Source organism: Metarhizium acridum (assembly GCF_019434415.1).
Source record: "Metarhizium acridum strain ARSEF 324 chromosome Unknown scaffold_1, whole genome shotgun sequence".
Classification (NCBI taxonomy): Eukaryota; Fungi; Ascomycota; class Sordariomycetes; order Hypocreales; family Clavicipitaceae; genus Metarhizium; species Metarhizium acridum.
Window position 1 is genome coordinate 209,443 of NW_027094015.1, and position 15,070 is coordinate 224,512.

At 54.3% G+C, this 15,070-nt stretch overlaps 5 protein-coding genes across 5 annotated transcripts; 3 read left to right on the top strand and 2 right to left on the bottom strand.

Annotated features, from left to right (window-relative positions):
* Positions 1-70: 70 nt before the first annotated feature.
* On the top strand, positions 71-7,605 carry J3458_000022 (putative PKS/NRPS-like protein biosynthetic cluster; the record flags this gene model as incomplete). The annotated part of the gene is made up of 1 exon (XM_007817698.2): positions 71-7,605. The coding sequence occupies one exon, from the start codon at positions 71-73 to the stop codon at positions 7,535-7,537; it is 7,467 nt and encodes a 2,488-aa protein (XP_007815889.2). The 3' UTR covers positions 7,538-7,605.
* A 383-nt stretch (positions 7,606-7,988) lies between these two features.
* On the bottom strand, positions 7,989-8,906 carry J3458_000023 (uncharacterized protein; the record flags this gene model as incomplete). The annotated part of the gene is made up of 1 exon (XM_007817699.2): positions 7,989-8,906. The coding sequence occupies one exon, from the start codon at positions 8,904-8,906 to the stop codon at positions 7,989-7,991; it is 918 nt and encodes a 305-aa protein (XP_007815890.2).
* A 658-nt stretch (positions 8,907-9,564) lies between these two features.
* On the top strand, positions 9,565-11,086 carry J3458_000024 (uncharacterized protein). The gene is made up of 4 exons (XM_066115903.1): positions 9,565-9,862; positions 9,915-10,153; positions 10,296-10,567; positions 10,623-11,086. Exons 1-4 carry the CDS (start codon positions 9,758-9,760, stop codon positions 10,889-10,891), a joined length of 885 nt encoding a protein of 294 aa, XP_065977783.1. The 5' UTR covers positions 9,565-9,757; the 3' UTR covers positions 10,892-11,086.
* Positions 11,087-11,184: 98 nt separating this feature from the next.
* On the bottom strand, positions 11,185-12,717 carry J3458_000025 (uncharacterized protein; the record flags this gene model as incomplete). The annotated part of the gene is made up of 1 exon (XM_007817701.2): positions 11,185-12,717. One exon carries the CDS (start codon positions 12,715-12,717, stop codon positions 11,185-11,187), a length of 1,533 nt encoding a protein of 510 aa, XP_007815892.2.
* Positions 12,718-13,974: 1,257 nt separating this feature from the next.
* SWNH1 (Dioxygenase swnH1) lies at positions 13,975-14,963 on the top strand (the record flags this gene model as incomplete). Its single annotated transcript, XM_007817702.2, has 2 exons — positions 13,975-14,608; positions 14,674-14,963. 2 exons carry the CDS (start codon positions 13,975-13,977, stop codon positions 14,961-14,963), a joined length of 924 nt encoding a protein of 307 aa, XP_007815893.1.
* Between the last annotated feature and the right edge of the window lie 107 nt (positions 14,964-15,070).

A 15,070-nucleotide genomic window follows, 5' to 3' on the forward strand; every position in this document is an offset into this window, starting at 1 on the left:
CTTGCCGTCAACCCCTATCGTACGAGTGCTCGTCTTTTCCCTTATCACTGAGCTCGTTTTACAGGTCAAGATGAGTGGCATCTCAGATCACGACTACCAGGTTCTGGTCAACGAGTTCAACGCCACGGATGACATCTCGTTGCTGGGTAGTCGGTTGGATCAACTGTTTGAGAAAGTGGTGGATCGCTTTCCAGACAACATAGCCGTTATCCACAACGAGAACGAGGTGACCTTCACAGAACTCAATACCTCTGCAAACACTCTTTCTCGAGGCCTCGCAAGGCGAGGCTTACAACAGGGCGACGTAGTTGGCCTAGCCGTGTCACGCTCCATCGACCTTATTGTTGTCATGCTGGCTGTGCTCAAGCTGGGCGCCGCTTATGTTCCGATCGATCCGTCATTCCCCGCCGAACGCATCAACCAAATGGTTGAAGATGCCGGGCTTAAACTTATTTTGCTCAGCGACAGGCCAACCAAGGGCCTTGCGTGTTGGACAGATCTATGCTTGAGCGTTGCTGACGCGAGAGATGGCTCAATTACCGATGCTACCAACCTCGGGACTGAAATCCAATCTCGGGATCTGGCATATGTAATTTATACATCTGGCTCGACTGGGCGCCCCAAAGGCGTCGAGATTAGCCATGGAGCCGCCGCCAACTTCCTGAGCTCGCTGCGGAAGCATGAGCCAGGTTGCAACGAGCATGATCGACTTCTTGCCATCACAACTATATCCTTCGACATGTCAGCTCTAGAGCTGTTATTGCCACTTGTGTCTGGTTCTGCAATGATCATTGCGAATACAAGTGCGGTCAAGGATCCGCGAGAGCTCATTAGCTTAATGGTGCGCCACAAAGTGACGATTTTGCAAGCGACACCCGCGACGTGGACGATGCTTCTAGAGTCTGGCTGGAAAGGAAATCCGCGGCTCTCCAAAGTCATTTGTGGCGGGGAACCACTGTCTCGCCAACTTGCAGATCGCCTGCTCGCCGTTGCTGATTCCGTATGGAATGTGTACGGACCCTCTGAGACGACCTACGGAAGCGTTGGGAGAGTCGGGGAAGGCGATATTGTCGTCGGAAATCCCGTCGCCAACGGTAGGATATATGTCCTCGACGACAACATGCTACCCGTGCCTATAGGATGCGAGGGCGAAGTGTACATCGGCGGCGGCAGTGTATCCAATGGATACCGGAATAAAACTGGGCTCACATGCTCTCGCTTTCTAACAAATCCTTTTCATGGCGGTGTATTCTTCCGCACCGGCGACCTGGCTCGGTTTATAGGGCCGGGAAAGCTGCAAGTCATAGGCCGCATAGATGGGGTGGTCAAGATCCGCGGCCACCGCATCGACGTAGGCGATATCGAAGCGGTCCTGGTCCAGCATGTCAATGTGTCCGAGGCGGTGGTTATTAGTCGAGATGATCGTCTGGTGGCGTATTGTGTGCTTCATGCGCCCTGTCACGACGCAACTTCCCTCGGCAGCATTCTACGCCCGTGGGTTGCTGAACGCCTCCCAGCCTACATGCTGCCAACGTTTTTTGTACAAATGGATGCGTTGCCGTTATCTCCCAGCGAAAAAGTCAACAGAAAGGCGCTTCCCGATCCAATAGAGGCGATGCAAAATCAAACCATGACACAGCCAACCTCTGAGTTGGAGCAGCAAATACAGGCTATTTGGTCGGACATTCTTGGCCACGATCGCGTTGGGATAGAAGATAACTTCTTCAATATCGGTGGGGATTCCGTACGCATAATCCGCATGCAAGCAGCATTGGAGAACCAGCTGCACCGACCGGTACCAACACCGAAATTATTTGAGCACTACACAATTAAGGCCTTGGCCGCATACCTTACTGGTACGAGTAAAGACAACAAGCAGGACCTCCAAACAGTGAGCCGGACCTTTGCTGGTAGTCATGAGGATATTGCTATAGTTTCCATGGCTTGCCGATTACCTGGTGGTGTGGCTACGCCAGAGGCTCTCTGGCAGCTATTACAAAGCGGTGGCGAGACGATTATCGATGTGCCCAAAGACCGTTGGGATGCAGATAAACTATATAGCGCAGATCCCAATATTGACGGCACTTCATATTGCCGCCGGGGTGGCTTCCTCGACTCAATTTACTCATACGATGCCTCCTTCTTCGGCATATCACCACGCGAGGCACAGGCAATGGACCCGACGCACAACCTGATGTTGGAGCTGTGCTGGGAAGGTTTCGAACGAGCTGGCTATACGAGAGATCAGCTGAGTGGTAGCCCAACAGGAGTTTTCCTCGGAGTTAGCAACAACGGGACAACAAATAGCACACCACCAGACCTCAAGGGATACTCTATTACGGGAAGCGCCAGCGCCACCATGTGTGGCCGTCTGTCCTACACCCTTGGCCTTCAGGGACCATCTCTAGTTGTCGATACCGCGTGTTCATCGTCACTAGTAGCCACGCACCTGGCTTGCAACGCTTTGCGGCAAGGCGAGTGCAGCATGGCTTTGGCTGGCGGTGTGAGCCTTCTAACCACCCCAGGCATTCACATTGAATTTAGCAAGCTCCGCGGGCTTTCCGCAGACGGCCGCTGCCGGGCCTTTTCGGATGACACGGACGGCACAGGATTCAGCGAGGGTGCGGCTATCATAGTTCTGAAGCGCCTGTCCGATGCCCGGCGGGATGGCGACGATATCCACGCCGTGCTTCGTGGTACTGCCGTGATGCACGGAGGCTCCAGCGCGGGTCTGACGGCACCCAGTGGCCCTGGCCAGGTAGCTCTTATTCGCAACGCTTTGGCCCGGGCTGCAATGGAGCCGGGGGACATCGATTACATCGAAGCTCACGGCACTGCTACCAAGCTGGGTGACCCCATTGAAGCTACCGCCCTGGCTGAAGTCTTTGGTACGGAGCGTTCCGGCTTGGATCCTCTAAGAATAGGCTCGGCCAAATCCAACCTTGGGCACACCCAAGCTGCGGCTGGCGTAGTCGGCTTGTTAAAGGTGGTCTTGTCTATGAAACATAATACCCTCCCCAGAACATTACACGTCAGCGAGCCCATGACAGCAGTTGACTGGAAGCGCGCCAACATGGAGTTGGTGCTGGAAAATCGACCGTGGCTGCCGAATAGCAACCGGGCACGCCGGGCTGGTGTGAGCGCGTTCGGTATTGGTGGTACAAACGCCCACGTTATTCTTGAAGAGTCACCTACTCCTGCCATTGAGGAGACTGGCGATGCCACATTGCCGTCGCTGCCGGCTACTCTCCCGTTTGTGCTGTCAGGACAAAATGATTCTGCTCTCAGGGCACAGGCGGAGAAGCTTCGATTGCATATCAAGAGTGGAGATGGGAAGGACAGCCGTCTGAGTGATGTGGCCTACTCACTTGCAACATCTCGTTCACACCTCCACCGGCGACTGGTAGTGACGGCTGCAGACCAGGCAGAGACGCTGGAAAGGCTTGCATCTGTCAGCTCAGGCTCTATCAACTCCTTGAACATGAACGAGGTCGGAAGTCCAACATTGGCAATGCTCTTCACAGGGCAAGGAAGTCAACTGCCAGGAATGGGCAAGGATCTGTATGCCGTCTATCCCGTTTTCCGCGATGCACTAGACGAAATTGCTGCGAGATTCACAGACCTGGAGCTGCCCCTTCTTGATATCATGTGGGCCGAGTCAGGAAGCCAGAGTGCTGCCTTGCTAAGCCGTACCGACTTTGCCCAGCCTGCCCTGTTTGCTCTGGAAGTATCCCTCTGGAAACTGTGGCAGAGTTGGGGCGTGAAGCCTGATTTCCTACTTGGCCACAGCGTGGGGGAGCTTGCCGCAGCTCATGTAGCAGGAGTTTTGGACTTGTCCGATGCTTGCCGACTTGTCATGACGCGCGGTCGCTTGATGCAGGCTATTCCTCGTCATGGGAAGATGGCATCGTTGGAAGCTAGCAGCGCCGAGGTCACAGCCGCAATTCAAGAACTGAAACAGCATGACAGGGTTGAAATCGCTGGCTACAACACGCCCTCTCAGACTGTTATATCAGGAGACGTCGAGGCTGTTGAGGCCATTTTAGTTCACATGGCAGGCTTAGGCCGCAAGACCAAGTTGCTTGATACCAGCCATGCCTTCCACTCATTCCACATGAACGGTATGCTGGATGACTTTAAGACTGTGGCCCAAAATATCCGGTTCAGCTCACCGAAAACCCGGATAATCAGCAGCATGACTGGGAGATTAGCCGAGGCGGGTGAGCTTGAACGACCCGAGTATTGGGTTCAGCAGGCTCGCAATCCTGTTCGGTTTAGCGACGCCTTCCAAAAGCTGGCCAGCCAAGGCGCAAATGTCTTTCTCGAACTTGGACCCAGTTCAATGCTTTGCGGCCTGGGTGCGGCGTGTCTCGCCGATCCTTCTCAAGTGAGCGCTGCTCTCTGGCTGCCCTCTTTGAAGCCAAACATGGATGGACCGTCGGTTATCCAAAATAGCCTTGGCGAGCTACACGTCCGCCATGTGCCGGTGAATTGGGCTGCATACTTTGAGCCTTTTGATTGCAAAAGAGTGATACTCCCCACCTATGCCTTCCAGCGGGAGAATTTCCGGCCCACAAACAAAGCCGGTTGGTTTGGTGTCATCTCACCCAGCACTGGGGTTGATGATGCCGTGCCGAGAGTGGAAGACATGATGTTTGAAATCAACTGGCGTCGAGTTGAAACGAAAAATATCCAGCCCCGCGGTACGTGGGGTCTTTTCTGCCCGTCCGGAGAGACTCTGTGGACGAAAGAGGCACAAAGGGCCTTATCAGCCGCAGGTATTCAGTTGGTGCCAGTTAGCAGGCTTCAGGAGGCCGACCAGCTTGACGGCTTGCTCTCTCTGTGGGACTCTGACGCCGACACTGTCCAGATGGCACACAACTTCACCGCATTAGCACTGGCTCAGCTGCACGAGGCAATCCGAACTGGCTTTGCCGTGCCAATGGTATGGGTCACCCGTCATGCCGTGGGTGCCGGAGCCGATGACCGGCCCGTTAGCATCGGAGCCGGACCGTTGTGGGGCCTCATGCGCGCCGCTCGGAGCGAGCATCCGGAGCTGCGTCTGCGCTTGATCGACGACGATGAAGAGACGAAGTGCGCCACCCTCAGCCTAGCGCTTATGCTGGCTGATCTGACAGAACTTGCTGTCCGCAGAGAACAGCTGCTCATGCCACATATGGAGCGCGCTAGCCGGGCCGCACCGCCGCCAGTCGGACAACCATTCGTTCGAGCCGGCGGCGCTGTGTTGGTTACGGGCGGCCTGGGTGATCTTGGAAGCCTCGTAGCCCGTAGACTGGCCACCGCCCACGGTGTTTGTGACCTTGTTCTGGTGTCGCGGCAGGGCACAAATTCTCCCGGTGCTGACGGACTCGTGGCCGAGCTTGCCGAACTGGGTGCCAAAGCCACCATAGTTGGCTGCGACTTGGCAGATCTTGATAGTCTCGGATCAGTCATGCAGTTATTTACGCCGGATCGACCCTTGCGCGGCGTGATTCATGCTGCTGGGGTTGTCGATTCGGGTACTCTATCGTCCTTGACGCCTCACAAGTGTGCGACGGTTTTCGCGCCAAAAGTGGACGGCCTATGGAATCTGCACCAACTCACCAAGGACATGGATTTAGATCTGTTCATGATGTTTTCCTCTATATCCGGTGTCATAGGCCTGCCGGGTCTAGCAAACTACGCCGCCGCCAACTCCTTTATTGACTCGCTCGCATACCTGCGACGTGCCCAGGGCCTGCCAGCCAGCTCGGTGGCCTACGGTACGTGGGCTGGAGACGGCATGGCGACCACTCTCGTCCCAACCACCCGTGCCCATCTCTCGCAGCTTGGACTAGGCTTCCTCCCACCGGAAGCTGGATTGGAGATTTTCGAGCAAGCTGTTCGTCAAGGCCGCGCCCTGACTGTAGCTGCGGTCCTTGATTTACAGCGCCTCAAGGCCTATTATGAAGAACAAGGCGGTGTTTCTCCATTGTTGCACTCGATGCTGGGCGAAACAAAGGTCCGGAAGCCGGTCAATGAGGCCGTCAACTTGCGCGAAATGTTGGCGGACGCTGCTCCTGAACAGCATGACAGCATCGTCTTGCACATGGTCCAAGCAACGATAGCCAAGGCATTAGGGTACACCAAGACTGAGGATGTCGATGCCAGTCGACCTCTGCAGGAATTAGGAATTGACTCCCTGACAGCAATCCTGACTCGCAACCATCTAGCGACGTTAACAGGAATGGCATTACCACCCAATATTGCCCTGCTTTACCCCAATCTGAAGTCGCTGAGCGAGTTCCTGTTGTGCCGGCTGCTTGGCGAGGTCGAGAGCAGCGCATCCAGTCCATCAGAGACCGATGGTGCGACATCAAGCACGCCGACGTCGGCTGCTTCTTATGTCGACATGGCCGACATCCGGAGGGGCGTTCTTGATTCCACATTCCAGTTCGACAACGCTGCTTCTTCTGGTGTCCCCGAGGCTGTTTTCGTGACTGGCGCAACCGGCTTTGTTGGCGCATTCATGGCCCACGAGTTTCTCAAAAGAGGCATTTCGGCGTACTGTCTCGTGCGTGCCAGCGGCTTCCAAGAGGCGCAGGAACGCATGATCAAGACGCTGAAACAATACAGCCTCTGGCGGCCCGAGTACGAGCCACTGCTTGTAGCGGTGGCCGGTGATCTCTCCCAGCCCCTACTCGGCCTTGACGAGGTTGTCTTCGACGACTTGGCGAACCGTGCTGACGCCATTCTTCACTCTGGAGCTCTTGTCGACTGGATGCGCCCGTTGGAAGACTACATCGGCCCCAACGTCCTCGGCACCCACGAGGTCCTCCGTCTCGCATCTTGCGGCCGCGGCAAGGCAGTCCATTTCATCTCCACCATTTCCACGCTGCCGATCCATGCTGGCTACGGCCTTGCCGAGCACGACAGAGAGCACGGCTACGGCACCTCCAAGTACCTCGCTGAAAGAATGATTGTGGCGGCCCGTTTCCGCGGCGCCAAAGCATCGTCCTATCGCTTGCCCTTTGTCGCTGCGTCGGCTGCCAGTGGCCATTTCAGACTTGATCGTGGTGACTTTTTGAACAACCTCGTTACTGGAAGTCTGGAGCTGGGTGCTTTTCCCGTGATAAATGCCGACCTGTCCTCCGTGCTGCCGGTTGATTATCTGTGCGGGACTATTGCCGCCATCATGACCGAGGACCAGGGGCGCGTTGGCGAGGACTATGACTTTGCAAACCCACAGGCACCCACGTTTAAGCACTTCTTTGCATTGATGTGCGCCGTTGGTGGTAGCAAAGAGATGCTCCCTTTCGGTGAGTGGCACCGCCGCGCACTCGAGTATGCGGCCGCCCACCCAAAGAGTCCGCTGGCCCGTATTACCACCGTTATTGACGGCTACACCGATGAAACTGCAGGTAGCTTGATGAGTGGGAGTCCAGTCGGCAAGCATGTATTAGGGCTGGATGCCTATCAGGCCCCGCCGTTGGATGAGGAATACGTCCGCAGGTATGTGTATTGCATTGAGGCTGCGAGGGCGAAAACGCGTACATGAAATGTTGGAATGTACATTTACACGATGGAGCACGGTAGACTCTATAGGTCGCTCATGTAAAGCTCGCGTAACAGACTCGCTGCGTGCCGGTTGGTCCTCTCATTCTGTTCCTAAGCCCGGTCCGGGCTGACCTCTTGAGTCTATGCTATAATACGTTCTAGGCGGGTACTAGGTTGCCGTACGGTTGTCCTTTTCTTTACAATTTACCAGTCATACCTAAAAGTATTATTTCTCATTCATGCTGCACCTTGTGATATTCAAGCAATCACTTAGCTCATCTTACGATTGGGCGGAATTATATATTATTTGGGCAAATTACCGAAATTAAAATGATTTCCGTCACCGCATGTTACATTAGGAGAACAAGGGCTGTGAACTGAACGGGAAATAGCAACTCTGCCGTAATAGCTTCTGGTGATTTATTAACCCTGATAGCATGTCTCCATGTACATCAAAGTATCGAGCCCGGATGCTCGTCAAGCTGACAAAGTCCGTCTCGCAAACTTCGGAAGTGAACACCAGGGAAGTACTTCTTTCTATGAGCTCCAACCTTATCCGGGGGCATCGCGCATGCCCTGCTGATAGACAGCAGGTAATAGTCCGCCAGGACCTCCGCGTCCTCATCTTTCGCCGTCTTGATCATCCCTGCAACAGTATGCAACGAAACGTGTTGTGTCGGGATCCCAGGTCTGTACTTTTGCACAAAGAGCTTGGCAGCGTCATTCCAGCAGCTGCGCTCTCCTGACATGAAGGTATAAGGCTCCCATGAACCGCGTGGTGCCTCGATTAGGGATGCCAGCCCTCGCGCAACGTCGCGCGCCCATGTGAAATCCACAGGCTCATTCCCTGTGCCCGGGATTACGATCTTGTTCTCAGCCCAGTTCATGGGATGGAACGCGCCAATATCTTTACTGTATCTGTTCTTGGACGGCACAAAGTAGTCACTTAGCCAGCCGATACAAACCAACGTCCACTCGAGATCCGTCTGCGTCCGGAGCATCTCGCGTATCGGCTCGTGTGGTGCGTAGTAGAAGCCAGGTTCATCTGGATACGCCTCAATATTTGCTGCAAACTCGGCGGGAATGAAGCGCTTGCACCGGGGGCTCTCTTGGCAGGCCAGGATGAGGTTTCTGTGGACATTGGTATAGGCCGGGGAAGTGTCTGAGATTGTCGATATCAATACCTCGCAGTCGGCCAGCGGAGCTTTCAGAGACGATGGGAAATAGTCCGTGATGGCCTGAGCGACACCTTGGCTCTCGAGCTGGGGCTTGTAGCTTCGCGTCAGGATAACGAGTACATGGCCGGCTTTGACAAACTCTTCACACATGTAGCGAGTCAGGTCGCCGTAGCCAGCGATTGCCACACGCATTTTTGGGTAGCAGAGCAAAGTTACGCCTGCGAGACAGCCATGATGGGTCAGGTAGAGGTGTGATATGACTTCCAAACTGCAATTTCTCTCGGCGTACGGCAAAGCGAGTGAGACGAGTGCCACCGGTAAGGTATGTCAGACTTGGTCAAACATCTTTGACCCCTTTTCCGGTGCAAATGCCCTCGGCTTAGTTGCTTGAGCACAGCGCTCGATTCTCTCGGCTATGCGGCGCTTGAATAACCCGTATCAAAGCGCGGCTGATGGTCCATTGAAGCACCCAGTGCATTAACTACTCCTTCTGGCCGCAGGCATCCCGTATGGACCCGTCGCCGGCATACACGAGTGTAGTATCTCGTCTTCAAAGATGCTGGAGACGCGGGAAGCACGACATGGTTGCTTGCAGCAACGGCATCCTGGCCGCGGGCAGTCTCCATCACCAGCATCCTGCATTATCGACATTGCGGCTCACCATCCGCGTTCCACTATGCATTGCTTGCTCCTGCAGAAGTGGGTTGGCCAACAGACACTTACCAAATTGTAAAGTGGCTGCATGACGTCGGATTTGTAACTGTTGGCCAGTGACAGACGTGTACCTGCAGCCAAAATTCCCCGTAGGTAACGGATCCAGACTCTTGCTTATCGCGCCCCTTGGTGGGCACATGCAGAAGGTCTTGACTATGCAGCATAGCATTTACTGTTTGGTAACTGGTTACTCCAAGAAATACTCGGCAACTGGGTCGGCTTATATCGGGCAACTAGCTCGAGTGTCACCAAGACTTGGGTAACTTTCGCGCTTCCAAAACCTTCCACCATTACGCAAGTATTCGTTGCTTGTCGTCGTCGCCTCTGCAATGGTCGTCGTCGCCGTTGCTGGCGGCACCGGCGGTGTCGGTCGCACCGTGCTGGATGCTATTGCAAAATCGGGCCAACACCAAGCCATCGTGCTTTCAAGGACGGTAAGCTGCCGGCAAGTCCTGTTGATGCAATCATCAAACTTACACTGTTCAGACATCAGCTGCCACCGCGGTAAACAAACCCAAACATTTTGCGGTGGATTATGAAAGTGTGGAGCAGATGAAGCAGGTTTTGCAAGACAACAATGTTGAAGTCGTTGTATCAGCCTTGCTTCTCGTTGATGAAGACGTTGCGCAGTCGCAGATCAACCTGATCCGGGCCGCCGCTCAATCAGGAACTGTAACCAAGTTTATTCCTAGCGAGTACTATATCGATTTCCACGCTCCAATACCGTAAGTTTCACGCCAGTCAGTTCCGTCAGGGCAGCAGTGCTCACCTTGCTCCAACAGCGGTGCGGATCTATTTACCAACTTTCAACTCGAGGCTGAAGCAGAGCTCTCGCGCCATCCGCAGTTGACCTTGGACGCTCATCAGAGTCGGCATCTTCCTGGACCACCTGACTATGCCACATAACCCCAAGACAACCTACATTAGCCCATTCTGGGTCTTTGTCGACATGGACCATGAGCAATGCGTCTTTCCGGGTGACGGGTCACAACCACTTGTACTCACGCACTCACAAGATCTCGCAGCATACATTGAGCGCCTAGTAGGCTTGCCGGCTGAGAATTGGCCGCGCGAGTCTCTGGTTGCGTCAAACAAGCTCCTGGTAAAAGACCTCGAATCGCTTGTGAAGAAGGTCACAGGTATATAGCCGAATACCTACAAACAACATGTCCACGCCGCTAACATGTGTAACAGGGCGAAACTTCAAAGTCACGTATGACTCGGTGGAAGAAATTCACAAGGGTCACATCACGCCACTGCCTTCTAACACGGCCGTATTTCAGGATCCAGCCAAGGGTGAATTGTTTCACGACGTTGAACGCCAGGTCATGCTTTCCATGTTGAGCGGAGCGCATAACTTGCCCGGCAGGAATCTCGCTGAGCTTTTTCCCGAGGTTCAAACGACCAATATTGAAGACTTTTTCAGGGCGGGCTGGACACTGAAGGAAAGCACGGCATCATAGCAGATGTCACCGGTAGTAGGGGAGTCTGTATGGAGATATCTGGCAACCGAGGAGTCGATATTGCTCCAAGTTGCTGGACTCGGAAAAAATAAATATATTTAATGGGGTGATGCAAGAATTGACATCAGCCACCCAGTTGCTATGTACCCCATTGAGCCGAGCGTGCATGGTTGCAAACGCCCTCTTTACACAAAGCAGTTTCGAATGATTTGTTTGCGAAGCCGCTGCAACATTCAATCCGACGTGATGATTGAATACCATTTTGACCGGCAGTGCTATAGCGTCTTGTCTCTCTAAATCTCCATGACCCTATAGTTCTTCTTGGCATAGAGAAACCAAAGCGCAGCAATAAACATGGCAATGGCGACAAGAACTCCCGAAACATAATTCATCTGGCTTGGACGTACTTGTGCAGTAGCAGGAAAGCAATAGAAAATAAAAGCCACCACCGTCCATGCAAGCATTACGAGATTTGCAACGAGCCCCAGCTTGGGATACCAAAACTGGCCATGCCGAAAGTTGGATCGGCCTTGCCACAAAACTAGGACAGTAGGGATGCTGTAGCTGACGTACTGGAGTAGAATGCCAGTTGCAATGAGCGAGTTGAAGGCCAGTTCAGAGGCGAGATAGAGACAACCAAACAGGGCCGTGCCGACGGCAGAGCCCACCAGGGACCAGATGGGGGTGTAGAAGGGCGCTGGGAAAATCTTGCTAAAGTGACGGTGCAGCGGAAAGCCAGACTCTCGACTGATTGTCCACGCAAGCCGAGACTGCCAGGTCTGGATGGACCAGACGGATGCCAGGACAAGAATGAGAACAGGGACCCAAAGGCCAATGGCAGCAGCCTTGTTGCCCGTGATGCGGTTGAAGATGCCAATCCCCGAGTAGTCACCGACATCCACGGGGCCGAGGTTGACTAGAACCGCCAAGACGACCAAAAGGCCGCTGGTGGATGCTATGAAGATGGTCCATATCAACGCTTTGGGGATATTCGTGCCGGGAGAGGGCATCTCCTCGGCCAGGTGTGTCACAACATCCAGGCACGAGAAGCACCAGTTTGGTCCATTCAGGCCGATGATGAAGGCCACACCGTCAGGCCACCCGGAGGTGTTCACAGTTGTAAAGAAGTCTTTGGCGCTCGTGCGGGTGTTGGCCATGGCGAACAAGGTCATGATGATGACACCCACGGAGACGACATTGAAGAGCAAAAAGGCCTTGGACAGCCGCGGCAGCACGTGCTCGAAGCAGGCGCCAAAGCAGGTTACTATGTTGATGACCTGAAAGGCCACGAACCCCATCCATCGCTGGTAGATGAATCCGGGCTGGAGAAACGCAACGATAGAAAAGGCGTTCAGGGGAACGGAGAGGTTGCCGGAGGAGCCGGTGGCAATGGCGGCAATCCAACTAATCATTGCCGCAGTATAGGACAGGCCCCGGCGATGCCTCTTTGGTGCCAGCTTGTTGACCCATACGTACTGGCCGCCGGGATGAGGCATCGCGGACACCAGCTCGGCGAGAGTCGTTGCTGTAGCCAGCCCGACTCCCGCCATGACCAGGAAACCCCAGAAGACCTGGGGCGAGCCCCCCATGGGCATGGCTGTGCTCAGAATGAGTGGGATACCGACGGCCGTGTTGGTGACTCCATATCCGATGCCAATGGCTGATAGGGTGGTGAATGGCTTTTGCGTCTGGATGACGACATTGTCCTCGGGGACTAAGCGAGCAGCGTGCTCATCGACTTCCTTGACAGCATGTTTTGGTGGCATTCTGCCCAATTTGGCGGTGCCCGGCTGTGGTGACGGTTCGCGGGTCACGCCAAGGGGCATGCGAAGGCAATGGTGGAATTGTCTCTGGTTGCCGGATCCATGGGTAGATTTGGGTCTTGGGTTTGATGACGGAAGAGTAAGACACGTTTCTGGGGAAGTGACTGTGCGACCGAACAATCACGGAGTGAGACATGCGTTGTATAACCGTTTAAATCTTATTCTATGGTACATGCCAGCTCAACTATATAGACTTTCTAGAATCCGCCACTCAGCCTCCCCCGCACCGCCATGTTTTGCAAAGATCGGGTTAGGAGAGACTAGTAGCTCTGTCAGCTTCAATGTCTGGATCTTGATCAAGAGGATAGAAGCCAACTGGCCGATCGGCCATGATTCCACCCAGTGCTGTATCTGTTACACGGAAACGGCCCAATGTCAAAGGTTACACAAGGGCTACGGTCACGAGACCTAGGCAAAGTCCCTCACCGACTTCTTGTATTTAAAGAGGTCTTTGGTCAACGAGGCCTTGAGGAAAACCAAGGACCTTTGATATCAAAGACTGTTATTAGATGAATTGAGCTAATTTGCTCCAAGCCCTCTATTGAGCCCTTGTCACAGTATCCGAGGGACAATACTTCATAGCTACGTTCCTCTATGCTTTGCGGACCTTTTTCAAGGCGTATAAATCACATGCATACCGGTATTCCGTGTAACTCGAGGCCTTTGGCTGGACGTTTGCAACGTTCACTAAAGAAAGCACTCTGCCCCTCCTCCCCCACCAGGCAAGCTTGCAGAATATCGATGGGGGCTAATAGATCCTTATCTCGGGGGACAGTAACATCCTGATGTGACCTTTCTCCCCCTCTCGCCAGTCTCCATCAAGACTGTATCGGACTGCGGTGGCACCTACTGAGGCTGGACAGGGTTTGCAATGCAACTGTCGGATTCCAGGGGTCACAGACATGGACCAGCGAGCAAAGGGGTCAAAAAAGAAAAGTCCAAGGCCAGAACCTGCACCTGCGGCTAATACAACCTCGGATGCAGCAAGCCCACCCGTGACGCGGCAGCAGGCGGCAGCAGCGGCACGGCTTGAACGCTCCGAGAAGGGGCCAACTTCCAAGGGTCCTCTTGTGAGGGTCGAGAACAGGTAGAAAAAGCACCTTTGAATGCGTTGAATGTTGTCTTGTATACGGGACGGGAGTGAGTGGCACAGCTACCAAACACATCCATCCTGCGTCACCATCACACGGCGCACCTGGCTCGCACAACACGCCCTCCCACAGCATAATCCAGAGATCTCACTCGCCTTGATCCGCCAGAATGGGTGCGTTTCCTCCCCCCATTGACTCGTCCTATGTACCCTCGGCCTCTCTCACAAGACTCCCCGCGACGGCGCCAACCGCAGACATCGTCGCCACCCTTGAGCGCGATGGGGCGCTCATCTTGGTTGATCTCGTGTCTCCCCGGGACGTAGCGGCCATCAATGACGAAATCGAGCCGTACATTCAAAAGGCCAAGGCCGAAACCCACGAGGCATACGATCTGGTTCCCAAGCAGACCATCATGGTCCCCGGGGTCGTGGGCAAGTCGCCAACAATGGCGAGAATGGCCGAGCTGGAGGTGATTGACACGCTGCGCACGCTGGTCCTGCAAAAGAAGTGCACGGCGACGTGGGAGGACCGCACAGAAGAGTTCTCCATCGACCCTCTGTTGAACAGCAGTTTGACATACCACATCAGCTACGGCGGTCCGCGGCAAAGGCTGCACAGAGACGACATGATCCACGGCATCTACCACAGCGGCGGCGAGTACAGCCTGTCCAACGAGACGATGCTGGGCTTCATGATTGCCGGGTCCAAAACCACGCGGGAGAACGGAGCGACCATGGCTATCCCCGGCTCTCATAAATGGGACCACGCGCGGGTTCCCAGGGTCGATGAGGTTTGCTTTGCGGGTGAGTCTAGCTTTGATATCCCTTTTAGGAACTGTGCCATATGTCCTAATACACGATTATTATAGAGATGGAGCCGGGCTCTGCGTTGGTTTTCCTGGGCACGGTCTACCATGGCGCTGGGCACAACTCGGTGCCTGACCAAGTGCGCAAGATATACGGCCTGTTTTTTATCCCGGGAACGCTCCGTCCCGAGGAGAATCAGTTCTTGGCAATTCCTAGAAGCAAAGTCCTCGGAATGAGCGATAAAATGCTCTCTCTCCTGGGGTATAAGAAGCCAGAGACCTGGCTTGGCATTGTGAATAATGGCGATCCGGCCGAAAACCTCGCAGAGGTTCTCCGCATGGCCAACTCATAATGTCGACTATGGCTGTCGAGTGTTTGTTCCTGCATAGTGTGTGAGCACACGGATGTTACTATTTACAATGCTCATGATAGCTTCAGAGTTCAACACTTGTCTTTTCA

What these genes read in the sequence shown, in the direction of transcription:
- J3458_000024 (XM_066115903.1), top strand. Translation starts at nt 9,758, where the DNA reads ATGGTCGTCGTCGCCGTTGCTGGCGGCACCGGCGGTGTCGGTCGCACC. An exon ending in GATTTCCACGCTCCAATACC is followed by an intron (nt 10,154 to 10,295) that starts GTAAGTTTCACG and finishes GACGCTCATCAG; the next exon opens with AGTCGGCATCTTCCTGGACC. An exon ending in GCTTGTGAAGAAGGTCACAG is followed by an intron (nt 10,568 to 10,622) that starts GTATATAGCCGA and finishes CATGTGTAACAG; the next exon opens with GGCGAAACTTCAAAGTCACG.